At 29.6% G+C, this 21679-nt stretch overlaps 1 protein-coding gene across 2 annotated transcripts in view; it reads left to right on the top strand.

The window, feature by feature from the left end:
• LOC107446479 (homeobox protein unc-42-like) overlaps nt 1–20383 on the top strand; it is an 89488-nt gene extending 69105 nt beyond the window's left edge. For both annotated transcript variants that reach the window (XM_071185179.1, XM_043054190.2), the window contains exon 4: nt 18689–20383. In XM_071185179.1, coding sequence (XP_071041280.1) covers nt 18689–19075 — 387 coding nt within the window. In that variant the 3' untranslated portion in view covers nt 19076–20383. The remainder of the gene's footprint in view (nt 1–18688) is intronic.
• Nucleotides 20384–21679: the final 1296 nt, after the last annotated feature.

Consider the following 21679-nt stretch of genomic DNA (forward strand, 5'->3'; position numbering starts at 1 on the left):
CCCCCCCGCCACAACTAATTTCTTTTTATTTATTTATTTATTTTGGAAAAAAGAACTGGGGTTTTTAATTCAAGTATTCAAAATCTTTAAATAATAAATGTAATGCTTTTTTTACTTTGGTTAAACCTGTTGAAGCGCGCTTGGAGTGCTTCAATAATATTAATGTTTACAATGAAACTATAACGAATTTCGTTTTAATCTTTTGGATTATGATTCCTGAAACAGTGAAGAACATAATTAGATGGGGGGGGGGGAATTGATTTTTCCGACATACCTAGGTGTATATGCCCCCTTAAATAATTTTTCAAGCATTTTATTTCTTTAGTTAACTATTAAAAAAAAATATTAATTTTTTTTTTCAATTTGGGGGGGAGGGGTCATGACCCCTATGACCCCCCCCNGGGGGGGGGCATGCCCCCCCGCTGGATCCGCCACTGATTACCTTCAAGTTGAATTATGAGCTGTGCTAGCATTGCTGCTGAAAAGAACGTGTATTTTCATATTTACACCTGTTCTTAGTTCAAAACGAGTGTTTGAGTTGTGCCAATATTGCAGCCCGTGAGAGACATGTGCATGCGTGCCAACTTCGATTCAAGGAGGAGATTTTTTTTTAATATTTAAATATGCAATAAAATTCATGTTATAACATTTATCCTTGAATCTAACACACTTGATTTAAATTGACTACCACTATTTGTGAATAATTTAAACACGACCTTAAACTCTTACTCAGATAATTTTGACAGATGGTAAAAAAATAATTTACGCCCATCCTAATTATTATTTGGCTACCAGTGTACATTTTGTGGGGTGGTACAATGTCTGGGTTGCGATTTCTCAATTCAGTGGCCTTTAACGACCTGCACGTCTGTTGAGCATTTTCTTAAATAAAAAAAAGCAGCTTGACTTTTTACAGTTCAGTTAACACATTATAAAAGGAATTAAAGTTTGCATTATAATTGGAACCAACTACAGCCAAGAGTAACATTTCCAAAGAAGAGCATCTATCTATCCTTCTTTGAAAACACTAAATAAAATTAAAAAAACATCATTCCTTCGACAGTATTTATCCAGATGTCTCGGGAAAATCAGCTTATCGATTTGATGGTTGTGACCATTTGAATATGATTATCGAAATTTACAGAAGATAGTTTAAAATTTATTCACTTTCCATAACACTTATAAATACAGACCTGTATAAAGCTGCCATTAAAGTAAGAAGTAAAAATTTATCATTTAGTGTGAGCTTTTTCAAACATGAGAAACACGATCATGAACAAACATGATGACATATTAAACTTGATTGCAAAGAATCAAAAACAACAACGCTCTTGGTAAAAGAAAATTAATTAAGTAATGGCAGTAATTAACTAACTAATTAATTCATTCTTTAATTAATGGTATTAATCAATTACCTATTAGTATTAATTAACTAATAGTAATTCTGAGTAATGGTAAAGGAAAATCAATTAACTAATATAGCCCCAGTCAAATAAGACAGTAAAATAAACGACGTAACTCGACAAATTCCTAGAAAACTGGAAATGATTTTGAATCCCAAATAAGAATAACGTGAATTTGATAATAGCTTCTGATATGAGTTAAAGTTTTAAGGGGACGTGGTACCCAATAATTTAATATAAAAAAAGTTATATAATAAACAAAAGAAAAGTTATTTATGTAAATTTTTGGTGATATTTATATATTAAAACATATTTCGAACAAAAGAAATACAAAATTTTTTTTTTAATTAAATACTTAATTTTGATATTTTAAAATGCTACAAGTTTTCTTAATTTGTAAAATACTAGCTTGAAAATTATTAAACTGGCATATTGATACAAGTGCAAGCAAAACAGGTTATATATTTTATAATGCACTGATTAGCTTTTTCTTTTAATTCAGGTTTTTGCTTAAACTTTTGAAAAAAATAAATTACGTTTTTTTACTAATTGCTAAATTTGAGATTTTTTCAAAATAGTTTAAATTAGTCCAGATAGTCCATTACCCAACTTTGTTCTGTCTATATTTCTGCACACACTTCAAAAATTTTAGAGTTCTAACTTAAATAAATAAAATTCCTTAGGCTCTTATATACACAAAGCACTAAAAACAAATAAAAAGAGAAAAACAAGTTTAAAGATTATATTTGCGAATAGTTACTCGTTTTAGTTTCTGAGGCTTGATTTAACATCCTTATTCAAATAACTACATAGTTTCTGAATATCATTTCATAGAAAAAAATTGAATATAATACTTTCATATTATTTGTTTAGCCCTAAAAAAGTGAATAAATTGAAAAACAAAATCATTGTTACACTAATAAAGATGCATTAAAGCTGTTGGATACATAAAAATGTAACAAATAAATCTATTTTTAGCCAAAATATTATACTAAATTATAATAAACATTTAAATGACGTATAAAATTTTGTTATCTCGGTTTGTTTTGCAGAGGCCACGCCTACACAGATCCCAGAAATTGTTGATGATTCAATTGAAAAATGCTGCAACTTTTTTGATTATTAACTCTTTGCACTCCGAGTACTTTTAAATGCTGTTTGATTTTATACCAGCACTAGAGCATTTAAAATACGCAATATACTATTATTATAAATTTTAAAATTCTTAAAATAATGTGGTTATTAATTATTTTGGTATAAAATTTCTTAATTTTAAATTGATGACTGTTGATGGTGCCTCCGTGGGGACATCCGAGTGCAAAGGGTTAAGATACTGCTTTGAAATTTTGCCTTCATGTTTCAAAACGCTTTTCAAACTGATCAATTCTTAAAACTCAAAATCAAATTTTTGGCCATATTTTGAATGTCTATTAGAATTAAAAAAAACTGCGAAACTTTAGATATTTTTCAGTTTTTGTCTACTAACATTGAAATGATGCCTCGTAAACAAAATCCATTGGTACACTTAAATATTAAATTGATCAAACGGTTTGTCAGAATCGGTAGTCAAAAAATAACAAATACAACTTCTTCGGCTGAAAAAAGCATTATGCACAACCTGATCCAAAAATGTCTCTCGAAATAAAATAAAATAAAGTATATACAAGTTATAGAGTAGCGAATTTTGATGCCAGGGAGCATTTCTACCCATAGATACAAGCGTAAAACCAAGTTGTAACACTGTTTCTACTCATTTCTACCCATAGATACAACTGAAAAACCAAATCATAACGCTGTTTCTACTAATTTCTACCCATAGTTACAACTGAAAAATCAAATCATAACGCTGTTTCTACTCATTTCTACCCATAGTTACAACTGAAAAATCAAACCATATCGCTGTTTCTACTCATTTCTACCCATAGTTACAACTGGAAAACCAAATCATAACGCTGTTTCTACTCATTTCTACCCAAAGTTACAACTGAAAAATCAAATCATAACGCTGTTTCTACTCATTTCTACCCATAGTTACAACTGAAAAACCAAATCATAACGCTGTTTCTCAGCAATTGATTTGGCAATTTAAATTGCTTTGGTTATTTATTTGCCTCCATGACTTTGATTTACTCCATGTTTTAAAAAAGGAAAGCTGATTTGGTCTGGGGGTGATCGAAGTGTAGAATTTCAATGTGTGTACCGTCAACTGCTGTTGTACATACATACCACACAAAACAAGGTATATACAATTAACGTGATTAAATTATACTTATTTAAAAGTAAATGTAATTATGAAAGTTTGTAGCCTATGTTAACAATGTTTCGAATGAAATCAAAAGTTAAAAATAGTAGAGAAATTAATTTATTAAAAGCAATAAGCATTTATCAATCATTCTTACCCATAATAATACTCAAAGGTATCTTTAACATAGAATAATATTAGAAGTAGGTATTTTTTGCACTTGAATAAAACAAGTAAAATTTTGTTTTATTTCTCTTAATTCTTTATGAAAAATCACCAATTTGTGCATTATGCTGACTTTCAAACTTTTACTTTTACTTTTTTTTACCTCTTAAATCTAAATAAAAAACACAAGATACGAAACTTCTGGAAAACCAAATTATATTTTCAAAAATTAAAGTTTTTTTTTTTATATATATAATTGTTAATTCTACCAGGGGAGGTATGGTTTATTAGAGTGCAACCCAAAGTACGTACTAGTCAATAAGTTCCCTTAGAGATAGGGGGGGGGGAGATTTTCTTTCTTTTGACACTTTGAAATTCCTAAGACATTTGTCTTATATCGTCTAATGTTTAAAGAAAAATATTCAGATTTCGAAATATAGGAACTGCTTTTTTTAAAGCGATATTACAATCATTATAACAAACTAACAACTCGTTCATAATATGAACAACAATTTAACCCTTTCGCGCCGACTGTCACAAATACGTGCCAGCATAAAACCGTATCAATCGGGGTAAAAAGATAAAACTGATTCTTTAGCAGTTTATTTGTGGGCGGAGTTATAATTGTTTGATCTATTTAATTCACCATTATTTTGTTCAAAATAAAACTATTTAGTCATACTTTGAACTAACATTGATTATATATATGATTAAACTAACAATAATTAACCCTTTCGCGCCGACTGTCACAAATACGTGCCAGCATAAAACCATATCAATCAGGGTAAAAAGATAAAACTGGTATTCAAAGTATTTCTTTAGCAGTTTATTTGTGGGCGGAGTTATAATTGTTTGATTTATTTAATTCACCATTACTTTGTTCAAAATAAAACTATTTAGTTATACTTTGAATTAACATTGATTATATATATGATTAAACTAACAATAATTAAAATAAAAGCAAAGTAAGTCTGTCAAATTAGTAACGACTACATTTAAGTTACCGTTTTTTATTTAATTGCAACTTGATTCTGATTTTGTACGAATGCTTTTCTGAATCACCCGTCCCCAAGGGGTTAAAGAGATGACATTTTTTGAAAGGAATTGGTAGCTAAAATTAGAAAAATATCCCTCATTATGCCTACTTTTATAAATTAATGTCAAAACAACTTTTTTTCATAGCTTTACTATTTGATTGGAAAATTTAGTCAGGCAGGACATTAAAAAGAGTGACCATAGATAGTATATTTTTAGCGAAGTGACATATTTTAAAACTTTTTTATTTAACCCCTTGGGGACGGGTGATTCAGAAAAGCATTCGTACAAAATCAGAATCAGGATGTAAGTAAATAAAAAACGGTAACTTAAATGTAGTCGTTTTTAATTTGACAGACTTACTTTGCTTTTATTTTAGTTATTGTTAGTTGAATCATATACACAATCAATGTTAAATCAAAGTATAACTAAATAGTTTTATTTCGAACAAAGTAATGGTGAATTAAATAAATCAAACAATTATAACTCCGCCCACAAATAAATTGCTAAAGAATTACTTTGATTACCAGTTTTATCATTTTACCCTGGTTGATACGGTATTATGCTGTCACGTATTTGTGACAGTCGGCGCGAAAGGGTTAATTCACCATTACTTTGTTCAAAATAAAACTATTTAGTTTTACTTTGAATTTACATTGATTATATATATGATTAAACTAACAATAATTAAAGTAAAAGCAAAGTAAGCCTGTCAAATTAGCAAGGACTACATTTAAATTACCGTTTTTTATTTAATTACAACTTGATTCTGATTTTGTGCGAATGCTTTCCTGAATCACCCGTCCCCAAAGGGTTAAGGTAAAAGCAAAGTAAGTCTGTCAAATTAGTGACGACTACATTTAAGTTACAGTTTTTTATTTAATTACATCCTGATTCTGATTTTTTACGAATGCTTTTCTGAATCACCCGCCCCCAAGGGGTTAAGGTTAGATAAATATAACTTTATTTCTCAAAGTTATTTTTTTTTATTATTATTATTTTTTTTTTTTTTTTTTTTTTTTTTTTTTTTTTTTTNTTTTGTTTTTTTTGCATTCAGTGTTTTAAATTTTTTCTCAGGAAAAAAAATAGTACTTGCTATTACTACTCTAGGTTCTGAAAATTTTATCCAATTTTCTTAACACCGGGATTTGTTATATTGCATATAATAATTAATGCATATGAAAATAAGTGATTAAATGTTAGTTTTAACCTATTTGTGCTTGGCATCCTTTTATTTGAACGGTTCCTTTTTCGAAAAAGAAAAAAGTGATACCTCACGAGTTTCATTACAAGTTTACTTTGCAAAAAACAGGATAGTAACAACCGCAATGTATCAATGATATTAATATTTATATTTAGGTAGGAAGTCGAAGTGTTGTGCCTTTTAAAATCTAAAATATCTAGTCACGGATTATAACATCCCCTTGGTATGAACAAATATGAACAACCACTTTTTCGTACTATTGTATTTCATAAATAATCCTCTCTTTAGAGTTAGGCATTATCCCTTTGACGCAGAATTTTTATTAAGCATATTTTAACATTTTTTTTTATATTTCGCATTAATTTAGATCAAAATATGGGGAAAATATTATATTTAGCATTTTAATTACTTAGGGCTATTAAATTTTTCAGGAAACACGGTGTTTTTTTGTTTGTTTTTTTTGCGTTAAAGGTAAAATTTTTCAAACAAGGCTCACTTCCAAACAATTATTTTTCAAATTTGCATTTATTTGCCGTTATTTAGATTCAGGAGAAACAAGTACTCATTTAACAATTATTCAAACAATTATTTTTCAAATTTGCATTTATTTGNCAAATCATAACGCTGTTTCTACTCATTTCTACCCATAGTTACAACTGAAAAACCAAATCATAACGCTGTTTCTACTCATTTCTACCCATAGTTACAACTGAAAAACCAAATCATAACGCTGTTTCTACTCATTTCTACCCATAGTTACAACTGAAAAACCAAATCATAACGCTGTTTCTACTCATTTCTACCCATAGTTACAACTGAAAAACCAAATCATAACGCTGTTTCTACTCATTTCTACCCATAGTTACAACTGAAAAACCAAATCATAACGCTGTTTCTCAGCAATTGATTTGGCAATTTAAATTGCTTTGGTTATTTATTTGCCTCCATGACTTTGATTTACTCCATGTTTTAAAAAAGGAAAGCTGATTTGGTCTGGGGGTGATCGAAGTGTAGAATTTCAATGTGTGTACCGTCAACTGCTGTTGTACATACATATCACACAAAACAGGGTATATACAATTAACATGATTAAATTATACTTATTTAAAAGTAAATGTAATTATGAAAGTTTGTAGCCTATGTTAACAATGCTTCGAATGAAATCAAATGTTAAAAATAGTAAAGAAATTAATTTATTAAAAGCAATAAGCATTTATCAATCATTCTTACCCATAATAATACACGGGGTGACTCAGAGGTATCTTTAGCATAGAATAATATTAAAGTAGATATTTCTTGCATTTGAATAAAACAAGTAAAATTTTATTTTCTTTGTCTTAAAACTCTTTATGAAAAATCACCAAATTTCTGCGTTATGCTGACTTTCAACCTTTGACTGACTTTCCCTCTTAAATCTAAATAAAATCTCAAGATAAGAAATTTCTGGAAAACCAAATTATGTCTTAAAATATTAAAGTTTTTTTTTTTAAGGGAAGGTATGGAAGGTATGGTTTATTAGGGTGCATTAATTGCCATTAATTTATTGCTTGATTTTAATTGTTTTTATTTTGGCCTTTTGGCTTTTCTTATTCTTAAATAATTCTCTAGTTGACTTTAACCATTTTGGATTTTACAAGCCTTTTTGATTTTAACTTCTTCTGATTTTACAAGCCCTTTTGGCTTTTGATATAACAATTTACTTGATTTTATTGTTCGCTTAGATTTATCTATCTCAACACCTTTTAACTCTTTTTTTCTTCTCATCTTTAAAATCATCTATTAAACTTGGTTGTCTTATACTGGTGTTTTATACCCTTGCATGATTTTACTTTTCTATGGTTTATTTTCAATGGTTTTAATTTTGCCGCCAATCCAGTTTTAGTAATTTTTTATTATGATATTATTGAATCATTGTGTAACTTATTTGCTAGTATCATTGCCTATTGTTGTAGTTTGTTTGTATCTAATTATGTTGTGAAACTTAATCTTTCTTGAATTGTGAATTATGCCGTATGCCCTATTAGGGAAGGTCGGTAATTCGTATTTATTACTGGGGTGTAACCCAAAGTACGTGCTAGTCAATAAGTTCCCTTAGAGATGGGGAGAAAAAAAAACATTTCTTTCTTTCTTTTGACACTTTAAATACAGGAACAGATTTTTTTTTTAAAGCGAGATTACAATCATTATAAAAAAACTAACGACTCGTTCCTAATGTGAACAACAATTTAAGTTTAGATAAATATGACTTCATTTCTCAAAGTTATTTAAAATTATTTTTTGTTTTTTTTGCATTCCGTCTTTTAAATTTTTTCTCAGGAAAAAAAATAGTACTTGCTATTACTTCTCTAGGTTCTGAAAATTTTATCCAATTTTCTTCATATCGGGATTTATTATATTTGATATAATAATTAATGCATATGAAAATAAGTGATTAAATGTGAATTTTAACCTATTTGTGCCTAGCATCCTTTTATTTGAACGGTTCCTTTTTCCGCAATGCATCAATGATATTAATATTTATATTTAGGTAGGAAATTGAAGCGTTGTGCATTTTAAAATCTAAAATGGCTAGTTACAGATTAAAACATCTCCTTGGTATAAACAAATAGGAACAACCACTTTTTCGTATTATTTTTTTTCATAAATAAACCTCTCTTTAGAGTCAGGCATCATCCCTTTGACGCAAAATTTTTATTAAGCATATTTTTCACATTTTTTTCTTATTATTTTGTATTAATTTAGGTCAAAATATGGGGAAAATATTATATTTAGCATTTTAATAATTGAGGGTTATGAAATGTTTCAGGAAACACGATGTCTTATCTGCGTTAAAGGTAAAATCTTTCAAACAAAGCTCACTTCCTTTTTCAAGTTAGCATTTATTTGCCGTTTTTTAGATTCAAGAGAAACAATTATTCTATCATTTAAATTCCTTTTATTTACATAATAGATTGTTGATACATTTTTGAATATGAATGAAAAAAAAATTTCAAATTGCTTTTGTTTTAATTTTATATTTTAGTACTTATATAATTCCGATAATCTAACAGATTTTTTCAATAACTATTAGATTTTTTTTTTTATAATTAAAAGTTTCAAAATGTATTTTTGCTTATAATTAGAACGTCAGAAAAAATATGTAAAAGAGACGCAGATGTCCTATCTGCGACAAAGAGTTAATTGATTCATTTAATTACCATTTCATTTTGATTCTCTTCCGCATCATCTAAAATTTAATTTTTTAATTTAAAAAATTTAATTGACTTTAAAAAAAACTTGATTTTTTAGCGAAATTCGAAGCAAAAATCGAATGGAAATTATGCAAGCATTCAAAGCGACGAGATTAAACGGTGTTAAAAGCTGAGTCTGCACAAAAACTAAAATAAAAAACAAGAAGTTCAAAGATTTAAAAAACTGCATGTGCGTCTCGTGTTTTATTAAAATAATAGAGTGACAAAAAATTATCTTTCCCACTTTGACGAGAAATAATGTCTGAAATAAATACGAAACCTAAGTTCTGTTGTTTGTATATGGGCTTCTCTTAGCAGCAAGAGAAAATTTTATTCTCTTCCTTTCATTTTTTAAAATAAAGTAGTTTTTAAAATAAAGAGTTTAATTACAGGTAAAATTAAGAAAAAATAATCTAATTAAATAATGAAAGCTTAAAGATATTTAAGAAATACAAATTCAACTGTGAGCTTTTATTTTTAAAATCGCTGAATTTGGTGCCTAAAATTCTCCATATATAATTTTTTTTTATGTATGGAAATTTTTATATATGTATTTTATGTATCCATAGTTTGAAAAAACTATGGATTTAATAGTTCTACGAACAATCAGCAAAAATTAAGAGAAAAAAATTTTAAGATTTTACTTGTTTCAGTTCAGTGTAGAAAACATCTATTTTCATAATAATATTTTATATCATTGAGCGTAAAATCACACGGACCATTTTAAGCCACCTTGTATATCACGAATTCGAGTAGTTGATAAAATGCTTACAATAATTTCTTTACTGCTCTTAACCTTTTATCCCAATCTATTATTAACATAGGCAATGTATTTAATTCTTTTACTTATTCAAACCCTGCTTTTAAAGTATATGTGTGGATCAACAGTGCATGATTCAAACTTTGAGATTCTATTCTTACCTCTTCCCTAAAACCACTTACTTAACAGTTAAAGTAGCAAGTCGACCCCAGAAAATGGAAACAACGCATTACGACTAGTTTAAGGATTTTGCTTGTGTCTATGGCTAGAATTGTACAAACTTTCGAAATTAAGTGTTCTCTTTCTCTTATAGCAAATTTTAATGCTCTTTAACTTTTACATGTTTAATTTTTTTTTATTAGGAGAAGCATTTTTAGAACACAGACATTTGAAAATGAACGTAACTTTTTTTTTTAAGCCGAAGGGGAAAAATTTGCTAATTTTTGACTAATGATTCTGATCAAACCATTTGATCAAATTTTAAAGATACTATTAAGCCGTGGTGTCTCAGTAGAGTGCTCTCCCAACACCTCCTATAACTGAAAACCTCCACACGATTTTTTGTTGGTAGTCCGATCAGACCACTATGTAAGTAAACAAGTTTACGAAAGAAGCATATAATAGAAAATCTAGTAAAAATACGATAGTGGTAGCAAATATATGTCTAAAAAATTTTTTAAATTTTTATATGATTGGTTTGCCTTATTTACTTGTTTACCACTACAAATTCAATTCTCAAATATATAAGATAAATTTCTCTCAATTAATTTTAAAAAAGGTTTTGGATTCCTGCGCACAACTGGTTCACTTTTTAAATAGTCAGCGCAGACTCCTTATAAAAAACTGCGCGGAGGCTTTCTGATATAGGAGGTAATGACTCGCCCCCATTGAGGTGACCCAGGTTCGAAACCCGGGGATGGTTGGTCGATAAGACTTCTTCTACCAGCTCGCGCCGACTAAAGTGCTGGCAAAAAATATCCCCAATGGTAGACGGATCATGGGCTAGAGTCCCNCCAATATTTGATCTAGAAGTTCCCTTGTCTTTTGGATTAGATTCAAAATTACAAGACAGCGGAGTTGAACATTGATAGTCGTGAACTCAGAATTGGGTCAGCTGTTCAACAATGGTTATAAATTAAAATAATGATTAGTCAATTACCTGATAACCATTGAGATCAATCAACTGTAATTTTTCTTTGTTTTTGATTCAAGTATCAGAGCTCTGTAATTGCATTTGTATAAATTTGAAATCTAACCGTAACATTAATTTACATGTGAATCTCTGAAACAATGTTAATCAATGTTCCAAACAATGTACACAATTCTTCGTAACTAAAAAGCTTAAAAAAGAAGTCCTGGATGACTCATAAAGAACTATTTCTAGAACTTTTCGTTGAATTACTTGTTTTGTGACTTTTAGCTCTTAGAATTCTTTTACTCTACGAACTTTTCTTTCTATTTTCTTCCCTTTCTTTACTACTATTGACTTTTCCGTTTTCTTCTTATCATTGTTCCTTTTTTTTGTTCCCTATTATTGTTTGCAGTTTCTTTACTCACAATAATAGCCATTCTCTTCTAAGAATAATTAACCCATTTGTACCCAGCATCCATTTAAAAGGACGACTCCTTTTTTTCCAAACAGAAGAACGTGGTAGCAATAATGTTTCATTATTAGGATTTACTTTGTCGAAACAGGATACTAGTTCTTTGTACCATAATATGTAAAATAACTAGCTGAATACCCTTTTTTAGAACGGGTAGGGGGGGAAAAGTAAGTGATCAATAAATCATTTTAATCAACACTACGAAATCAATGACAAAACTGAAGTATGCTGATACAATTAATTAAGCTAAAGCAATTCCAATTTTTTTTATTTGTTACCAGGCCTGAAAGCGAGACGGAAAAGAGAAAACACTGGTAGTAAAACTATTTCAATAATAGATAATTTTCGGAAGGAGTAACTCTATTCTTAACAATAAACAATTCACAGCTATTATTTTATTCTCGGGGAAGAAGCAATTCAATATTTAAATAGTGTCCGTTAAAAAAATTTGGTAGTTATGGATACTTTATTATTCCCGAAAAAAATGCGAAAAGCCTTGTTTGTTAACTTTCCTGATGGCCTTATGCTATCTAATCTGATAAAACAAAACATATCTTAAGAAGTTCATCCTTCTAAAATAAAGACAAATGATATTGAGTATCATTTGACGTAATACTGCTGCTTAACCCTTTTGAAGGCCTTGGTAAGTATACTTACCACCACGTTTTACCACTTTTAATTTAGGTTTCCATTTTTCAATAACTTCAGCTTTCTTGAAGTGAGTTTGAATAAAATTGGTAACCATTTGTCACTTTTAAAAATCGTATAAAAGTTATAAAATACATCATTCCTTTTGAAGTTTGTAGCATTTAAGGAATTTATTTTATAAATAAAGAAAAATAAAAGTCAGTAATTTCCTAATAGGTCATGTTAAATATATTTACCACCAAAAAAATGGCATTTTTATAGACTAAATGAGTTTTTTTTTTATATCAATTACTGTTCTTAAAACAATTTCAATTCCAAAAATACTTTAATTTACCTTTACTAGAAATAAAGGGCCCATTAAAGGGTTAAGGTCAACTCTGGATAGTCTAATATTAGCATAATCAACAATTTTCTTAGGGGACCTATCCCTTACTTATGCCCTTCTAGGTGGGATTATATTATCAGATTATGCAAATTATGTTTTTAAAAGCTCTTTCCTTCAAACTAAAGATATTATATATTAAGTATCATTTGGCATAATGCAATTGCACTAATATTCAAAAATTACTTTAATCCACAATTTTCTCTTGAACATATCCCTTTCGATGGGCCATAAAAACTTATTTCCATAGGGATATCTTGGTACTAATATCAGTATATTTAGTAATTAAAATACACCAATTAACATAATACCGGTAGTACCCATTATTAAAACTAAGTAGGCATCAGTGGCAGCAATAATAATAAGGTGATTTTTTTTAATGGTTTTTATACATTAAAAAGTATCTTTTCTCCATCAATTTAGTTTTTTAGTACAAAATTTATTTTTTATTTCAAATTATACCTATCACCAAAATTAATTAAGCATCAATAACAATGGGGCAATTTTTTACGGTTTGTATACATGAATTTGTACTTTTATTCAGTGACGTCATTCTCAAACGCTGCGTAATTGGATACCTGCAAGTAATGTAGAGTTTGGTACCTCAATCCTGATTGATTGTTGAAGCGTGGCATTTGTTTACATTTTCAACTGCTGTTTCCATCATATTTCGAGTAATCCAAGACAGTCAAGTGTCAATTCTCTTAAGTGACACATTCTATTTTCTTTCGCAAAGATTTAAATTCTTTCACAATGTACATTTCTTACTCAATACAAAGACAGGCACAAAGCCATGTAGAGCATATACAAACTAATAATGCTTCGAAGTTTCCAGGTACAAAGAACAAAATTATATCACGGTTACAATAAAACACAAAAACAAATAATAAATCTAAGTTAAGCAAAAGACGTAGAAGAATATTATTTTAACAAATTCGATCTGGATACAGTGTTGCACGTAATTAGCTTCACATTAATAACATTCTAACTTATGTGGAGTAGCTCGACTTTAACACACTATTTTGTTTATAAGCGATCAGCTGACGCTAAAGTCATAGGTGACGTGTCTGGGTATTAGTGATAGTCTTCTTCTAGAGTTGCAAGGATCCAATTATTAACGCTAATTTGAATTTCGAATTTCGCCATATCTCGAGAACTTTTTAGCAAATTGAAGCATTTTTGAGCACAATTATGAAATTCGTTTACCGAAAAATAATATCTTGTAAAATATAATAAATATTTATTATTTTTTTATAGTTTATTTAATAATATTCGAAAAAAGTATGAATTGTAAAGTATATAATTTTTTACATTAATTTAAAAAATGCAATTTTAAAAGACAAAATACAAAATTTGTGTGAAATTGGTCTAATAGCTGCTGAGATATCGAATTTTAAAAATAATGTCATTTTTAGAATATCAAAAGTAAGGTAAGCTAAATTTGTTTAATTTTGCTACCCATGGAAATTTTCACAGCATAATTATCAGGTCTTAGATATTTTTCTAAGTGTTTCATTCATGGTGATAAAATCATTATAAATTAAATTTATTAAATTAAAACTTAAATTATAAAATAAAATTTTTCTATGACTTCAGATATTTGACAGAAACCTCCCGCCAAAACCCGTAATTAATTACAAGGAAAAGTTATTAATTATCATACTTGTCCAAAAGTGGACAGGTATGCTAATTAATAACCTGGCTTAATATGTTTAAACTATCTACATATCTGTTAATTCTACCAGATTTTCTGGAAGATTTTATTTATTTTTTATTTAATAGCAAAACTTTAGCTTTTCAATTTCCTTTTTGGATTTATAAACTACTGTGAATGTTGACAATCACATAATAGTTGCTTTGTTAAATATCCGAAATATATTCTAGGTCTAGTTAAGTGCCACTGCCCTGTATGCATTTACCCGGTACTTCGAACACTGTTTCTCCCAATCTATTCTCAGCGGATATTAAAATATCGAATAAATATAATAATATCAAAGATTAAATTAATATCAAATTGGATATCACAAATGTTTCGGATATTCACCAANCCATGTCATCAAGCTTCATGGGTCCGGTCATATATATATAACCTTATCACAATTAACATCTTCCACCTGCCTGGGGGTGGCAATCACACTCCCTGCCAGAAACGAAATTTTTTGAAACAAAGAAAGTTTCATGATATTTGAATATCCATTTTTTACAGCGTAGCCTGTTATACGTAAATTCGAATTTATTATGAGTCACGTCGGACAAAACATGACATTAACACGTTCACGCCGGGAAAAGTGAAAATACTGGTAGAAGAATTATTTCAATATTAGATAATATTCAGGAGGAGTTCATCTATTCTCAACAATAACAATTCAGTGTAAGGAAATTTATCACGGCGAAGAAGAAATTCAATATAAAAATTGCATCCGTTAAAAACAATTGGTAGTTATGGGTTTTTATTATTCCCCGGAAAAAAACTAAAAAATGAAATTTATTGTTACCAGTTTTTACTCCGGTGCGCTGCCAAGATGAGACAATCTAGCGTGGCCCACCGGTGGGTCACCCCGGCGTGAACGTGTTAAGTCAAATAAATAACTCTGCCACAGGGATAAGTCTTTAGCAACAACTGCGGAAATTCCTAAGCAGTTGGTTATGTTGTCGAAATTCATAATTTAACTTGTTAACTGTAAATAAAGAATTTTTCAGTAACAAAATCTCTCAAGCTTTCTTTATTGAAGAGCTCATGCCATTAATTTTTTTAGATTATTTCAATTATTAAGTTGCAACAATTTAAAAGACTAAAGTCTATAAAGTTTTACAAATATCGATCTGGTACATATAAAAAGAAATAGAGGAGTAAAATCACTTCTTTGTGATTTTATGGTCTTCTAAGCCATTTTGGAACAACAATACTATGCAATTGATTTATCCAATTTTTTTTAAATCTTTTTATTAAATCATAGCCTATCTTGAACTTTTGACTTATAATCCCAAGATAGGAAATCTTTTGATCTTGAAACAATATTTGGCGATAGCTTATATTTTCAGATTTTATATGCTCTTTATGAGAAATTCTAGAGCAATTTTTTATTTATTTTCCTTAAAAAGAGCTATAAAGAAAATCATGAAACTTAACCTTTAAACATTGAAATTAATACACACTTACTAACTATGATCGTTTTAGCCAAAGTTTTTTCTTAAATTTTTAAGGAGGTACTAAATTTTACGTTTCACCATTTTTTATGATTTGAAATGTTACATATTGATTTACTTTATAAGTATTTAAATAATTTTATACACTATACACTATATTTAAATAATTTTATTAAATATACGAAGCACGAATTAAAATTACATATATTTATTTTGTAAATAGTGTAAATATTTTATCTTTATCTTCAATTTGTTCCCTTTATTATGTATCAACTTGCGATTTATTGTTTTATATGACCCAAACTTGACTTTATCAATTATTGTTCATTCTGAGATTTAACTTAATGTTAACGCAGCACCTCCCTTCCCTTTCACCACATATTCTTCAATTTAGATGAAAGAGCAGATATCCATTCCTGGATAGGTACTCTGAAAAACTTGATTAGTTAGTTAGTTAGTAATTATATATTAATATAATTTGTATTATATATATATTTACCTCAGTAGCTACTAATATCGCAGGGATGCCAACTGCCCCGCTTTCTGGAATAGTTTTGATACAGTGGTAGCAAATTATATAGTAAAATGCGTTAAAGGAAGATAGTTACGCCAACTTTTTATTTGAGTAACCAGAAGATTGATGCTTTAAAGTTGCATTTTATACGATACTTATAATTTTTGATATTTAGTGGTGAAAAAATTATTAAAATGAAAATTGCTAATTTATAAGTAACTTAAATTTCGCTACCACTATAAAATACTATTTTACAAAGCGGAGCAAGTTGGCATCTCTGATATCGTTATGCACAGCCAATATCCTCATTACGAGGGTGTGCTTTTATGAATAGAAACCTTTGCGAAATATCTTTTGTTTTCACCTTGAAAAGTTAGGTGCTTTCAAATGAATTAAACTATTTAAGCTTGTTTTGGATGCTGTTTCACTACCGTTAAAAATGTTATGGAGATTATAAGGCTTCCAAGCTGACATCGATGCATATTCGGAGACTCCTGATTGTTTCGCTTTAAATTGTTTAATGGTAGCCAAGTTTATGGTTTAATATTTGATATTTAGTTTAGTAAATTTGATTCAAGTAGAATCGGCCCACCTCTACATGTAAATGATCAACACTAGAAAGACCGAAACTTATTATACACCTAAATTGCCCAAAAGCAGTCAAAATGAATGGATTCTGAAAGAAGTAACTAATGTGTAAAGAAATTTACTTAAAATTAATTTTTATTATTTTTTATATTACTTACAGTTGTATAACAAGTTATTAGTAAATATTAACAATAAAAAAAATTATATGTTTTACAAAAAGTCGCAAAATTCTAAGAAATTGTATCATTATATACATCATTGTTTTTCTAATTGCAACTAAAAAGCAGTCAAAATGACTTCCTTGGGAGATCTAGTGTTAAAACTGTATACCAAATACACCTAGCTATTGTTAATCCATTACCTCATCGTCTGCTGACCCTACCATTTTCACATCAGATGGATTGGATAAAGGCCGCAAACCCCCCCCCCCTCCCCAGTTGCCCAGTTCTAAACTAAGACTTAGATTGTTAATTTATGTTCAGGTAATTAATGTAATTTCATAATTAACAAAGTTCTGAGTAATTTAGAATGCGTGAATGGGTCTGCCATGTAAAACGATCTGTGATGTGTGTTCGAGGCTGAAGTCGTATTCTTAGCCGTAGATGGCGCCACTGAAAAACAAGAAATGCACTCTCTCTCGCTTAAATCCTCTTGGTTTCCCAAGCGGGCTAGCTCGCATGTCAAGTAAGCAATGGAAACAACAGCAACAAGAGTGGGCGTAATTATCCTTATTCTAAAAATTTAACTAATAAAATAGAACAAACTAATAAAAAGAAAAAATCTATTATAAGAGATTAAAATGAGCAAATTTTCTTGGAATATTTCTTTCAGTTTACTATTGCATGTGAATGTTGGTAGAAAATGATAAAAACGTAGCTTAGAATAATTGAATAGAAGAGGGCAAACACAAAACGTAAATATTAAAGAATAAAATGTTGTGTGCTGAGCATATGTATTCTAGGAATATTTCCGCTTTTAATATATATAATTCTATAATCTTGCGGAAAAGAATTATTCAGGCTTTATAACGGACAAAAACATTAAATATTTTAAAAAATTATTAAACTTCTTTAAAAATTGCCAATTTGGCAACAGTTCTTTCCCTAGATTAAAATTATCAAAATCTATGCCTTATTCCCTTTTCTTAAAAAATTTTCCAGATATTGCAACATTAAAGTAAGTTTTTAAATATGAAAAAGTTAGACCTCAAACGCTTTTCATTTCCACAAAACAGTGGATTTTCTCCATATTGACGCTTTGCGCCATTCTCAGAATAAGCATTGATACAATACTTCCTAGAAAAGAGAAGGCCTTAGCACGGGTTACCATAAACAAGAAATTTGATCCTTTAGTAGTCCAAACGTAATGACATCTTTCGTATTTTCCACCACTGCGCAACTTAGTTGCCCAAACGTATTAACATCTTTCTTCTTTTTCATCGACTGCGCAGTTTATGTTCGTCACGTCGAACTACTAAATTGATTCGTGCTGAGGCCTTCGTTCTTCTAGGATGTGTTGATAGATAGCGCTAGCTTTAGATAGGCTTTACTTGTCCTAACAGTCATTAGTAAATGTTTCAAGTCCATAGCAGTTATGAAATCAACCTATTATTCTCAAAAGAGCATCATTTCATTAGACTACAGAGCCTTCGAAAAACGGCTTTAAATGCTTTATTTAAAATTCCTCTTGGAAACAGTATATTGTTTTAAATAGTTGGTATATTTTTGTTATAGTCACCAAATCATTTTATTTATTTATTTTTGCAGGTATGGTTCCAAAATCGACGTGCAAAATACCGGAAGCAGGAAAAGCAGCTACAGAAGGCACTAGCAGCGCCCTCTGTTCTTCCAACCTGCAATGGAGCAATGATGCGTAACATATATCCTACCGCCACTGTGGCTTCTAGGGGCTATCAATATCCGCCGCCAAATGCCATCAATAGCATGGGAGGTCGATATCAACCTATGGCCTCCAGTTATCCACCGATGGCGGCGCAGCCATTCTCTATGGGCCACGCTAACCCTAACATGGCGGCTGCCATGAGGCAAGACGCTGACGAAGACTGGTATAATAAGAGCTTCCCCGCACTAAGAATGAATACAACGCCTCATCCTAACCTCTCGGCAGCACCTATGCTACAATATCAAACGTAATAAATAGTGCAATGACATTCTTTGAAATTTTTGTACAAGTTCTAAATAGCGCCGTGGACACCAAAAGAAAGCATTCTGAAGTTTGGTGCTCTAAGTGAGGAAAAGCATATTACTGAAACGCACGCTGAGGAAATAAACCGGTGGATCAGCTCGTGGCATTTACTGAAATGTTACTAAGGTTTCAGTTAGATTAAGAAAATTAATTATAAATTTTATACAGAATCGGCTAATACAGGAGGAATTTAAAGTTACACACATCATAGTTTAACGGTCTATAAAAGTGTTTAGGGATTTTGGAAGCCAAATTTTGGAACTCAAGCTTAAGGTTTTACAGTGAATGTTCAAATTCCATTTTTCTGGTTCAAATTCAAAACGCTCCCACTCAATTTTTCTCACATCTAATATTATCATTCATTGACTATTGGTCGGCTATTACGGAAATTTTGTTTTAACTTCTCTCAATCTTTCATCGATCAAGACCAATAGCCTACTTCCTTTATTCTAGTCTACTGAAGCTCTAGTTTTTCCTGAAATAGTAAATAAATCGCATCACCGTGGAGTAATAAGGTTTAGGATAATTTTTGCACAACTCTTCAATGAGGTCAGTGCCTGACGTTCGAGCAAAATAACAACCCAACATGTTCCTGGTAAAACAACACGTCGCTGCCTTAAGCAACAAAATCTTCAGTCTGAATACAAATTATCGATTTTAATTGAAATTCATTCAAAACAATTTTGCCACTTACCAATGGGAAATCAAATTTGCATGCAGTTTCGCTGATTTATAGATCTTTACACTCAGATGTGCGCAACTTTAAACTGTATGCGGTATATTTTTTTGGAAATTAGAGTAATAATGCAATTTTAAATGGCAGTACAATTTATAGAGTTAATAGCTTCTGAGACTTTTTAATTGCTTAATCCTTATAATTGCACAAAATTCACTTAATGATTTCAAAGCCAAATAGAATTACTCTACATTGGATTAGTCTTATATTTTTAATCGATTTTTCACCAGATATTTACAATTTATCAAATACCTCATTTATCTAAATTCATTTATAAGAATTAAATCTTATTTAATTCAATACTGATTTTATTTAACTCGCTCAACGTCGCTCTAAAATTTCAAATTATTCTTTAATAAAATAATTTGTCACACAGACGTGCAAAACTTGTCAAAAGAGATTTACCGCTTTTATAGCTCTTTGAAGGTCTAAATATCTAATCAGTGTTGTTCATTTTAACACAAAAATAGAAAGATTTCGACAAAACAGCGTGCGTGTTGAAAGCTACTGAAGAAGAAAAGATCGCAAAGCAAAACTCCTTTTGTATAAATACCAAGAACTATGTAAAGATGGAATTCTATTCTTCAACATTGTGCCGCGAACTACGTTCAAAGAAACTTAGTAAATATGTAAATTTCACTCGCGATTTAAAGTTGTTTATACTCTTTCACATTTGATACCATAAAGAAATAGACAAAATGATCAGACGTATCAGTACTTATACAAAGCAAGAGGTTCGTCAGCCATTCTTGGGGAAGATTTTTACTGTACATTAATTACAGTTCCACTCATCAAAAGAGCGTCTAACAGTACATATATCTATTTATATCTGTATGTTATGTATATGTAAATATAGTATACATTCTTGTATTTACGCGTATGCTGGTCATTGTATACACATATGTTATATATATGGACAATTTCCTCAATTTCTAAATAGTTTTATACCCTTCGTTTAATCACTGTAACATATTCAGAAAATACATCTTTTTCTCACTTTATAAAAAAATCATTTTTATAAATATTTTAACCCCATCAATTTTAAACTGGACATTTTTCAAATAAGCATCGCACGACAATACGTACTACATTTTAGGTACACCTAAATAGGTATGTAGGTTTCATTTGTCATTATCTATGACTTTCTAAGCAATAGCTATGAAAAAAATCAAAGACCGTAAAGTCAAAAATCGAAAACTTTTTTTTTCTATTTTAAATTGCCATTATAATACATCATAAGATCCATAACTTTCATTTGCTACATTAATATACCCAATACTAAATATCAGGTAAGTGAGCATTCTTAGTGAGGAGATACCAAGTTGCTCCACGTTATGGGCAATTTTTATTAGTGGTAGCAAAATTTAGGCCTACGTGTATTTTTCTCGGACTGGTAAATTTGATTTAAAGTTATTTTGTCCACCACTACGTATAAATAATTTAAAAGTTTATATCAAACATGCGCCAATCAAATTTATAAAGCATCTTGCTGTAAATCTTTCAAAATGAGAGCTAAATTTTAAAAAAATCGAAGTTTACATTTTTAAATTTTCTTCCACTTTGGAAAATATTTTGTTGGGAGTGGTAGATAGCAGTGGAAGTGGTTTGTTTAGTGTTTTATTTTTTTATCCATTTAAACTTATATTACACACCACTATATATATATATTTAGTTCTTAAATGACACCACTGTATATCAACTTTCAATTGAAATTTGACTGTAAATTTTTGACAATAAGGTAAAACTTTTTCACAATTTATTTTCAATTAGAATTCTAAAAAACACAGTTTTCATGGTGGAAAAGTAAATTCTTAAT

Source organism: Parasteatoda tepidariorum, chromosome 9 (assembly GCF_043381705.1).
Source record: "Parasteatoda tepidariorum isolate YZ-2023 chromosome 9, CAS_Ptep_4.0, whole genome shotgun sequence".
Classification (NCBI taxonomy): Eukaryota; Metazoa; Arthropoda; class Arachnida; order Araneae; family Theridiidae; genus Parasteatoda; species Parasteatoda tepidariorum.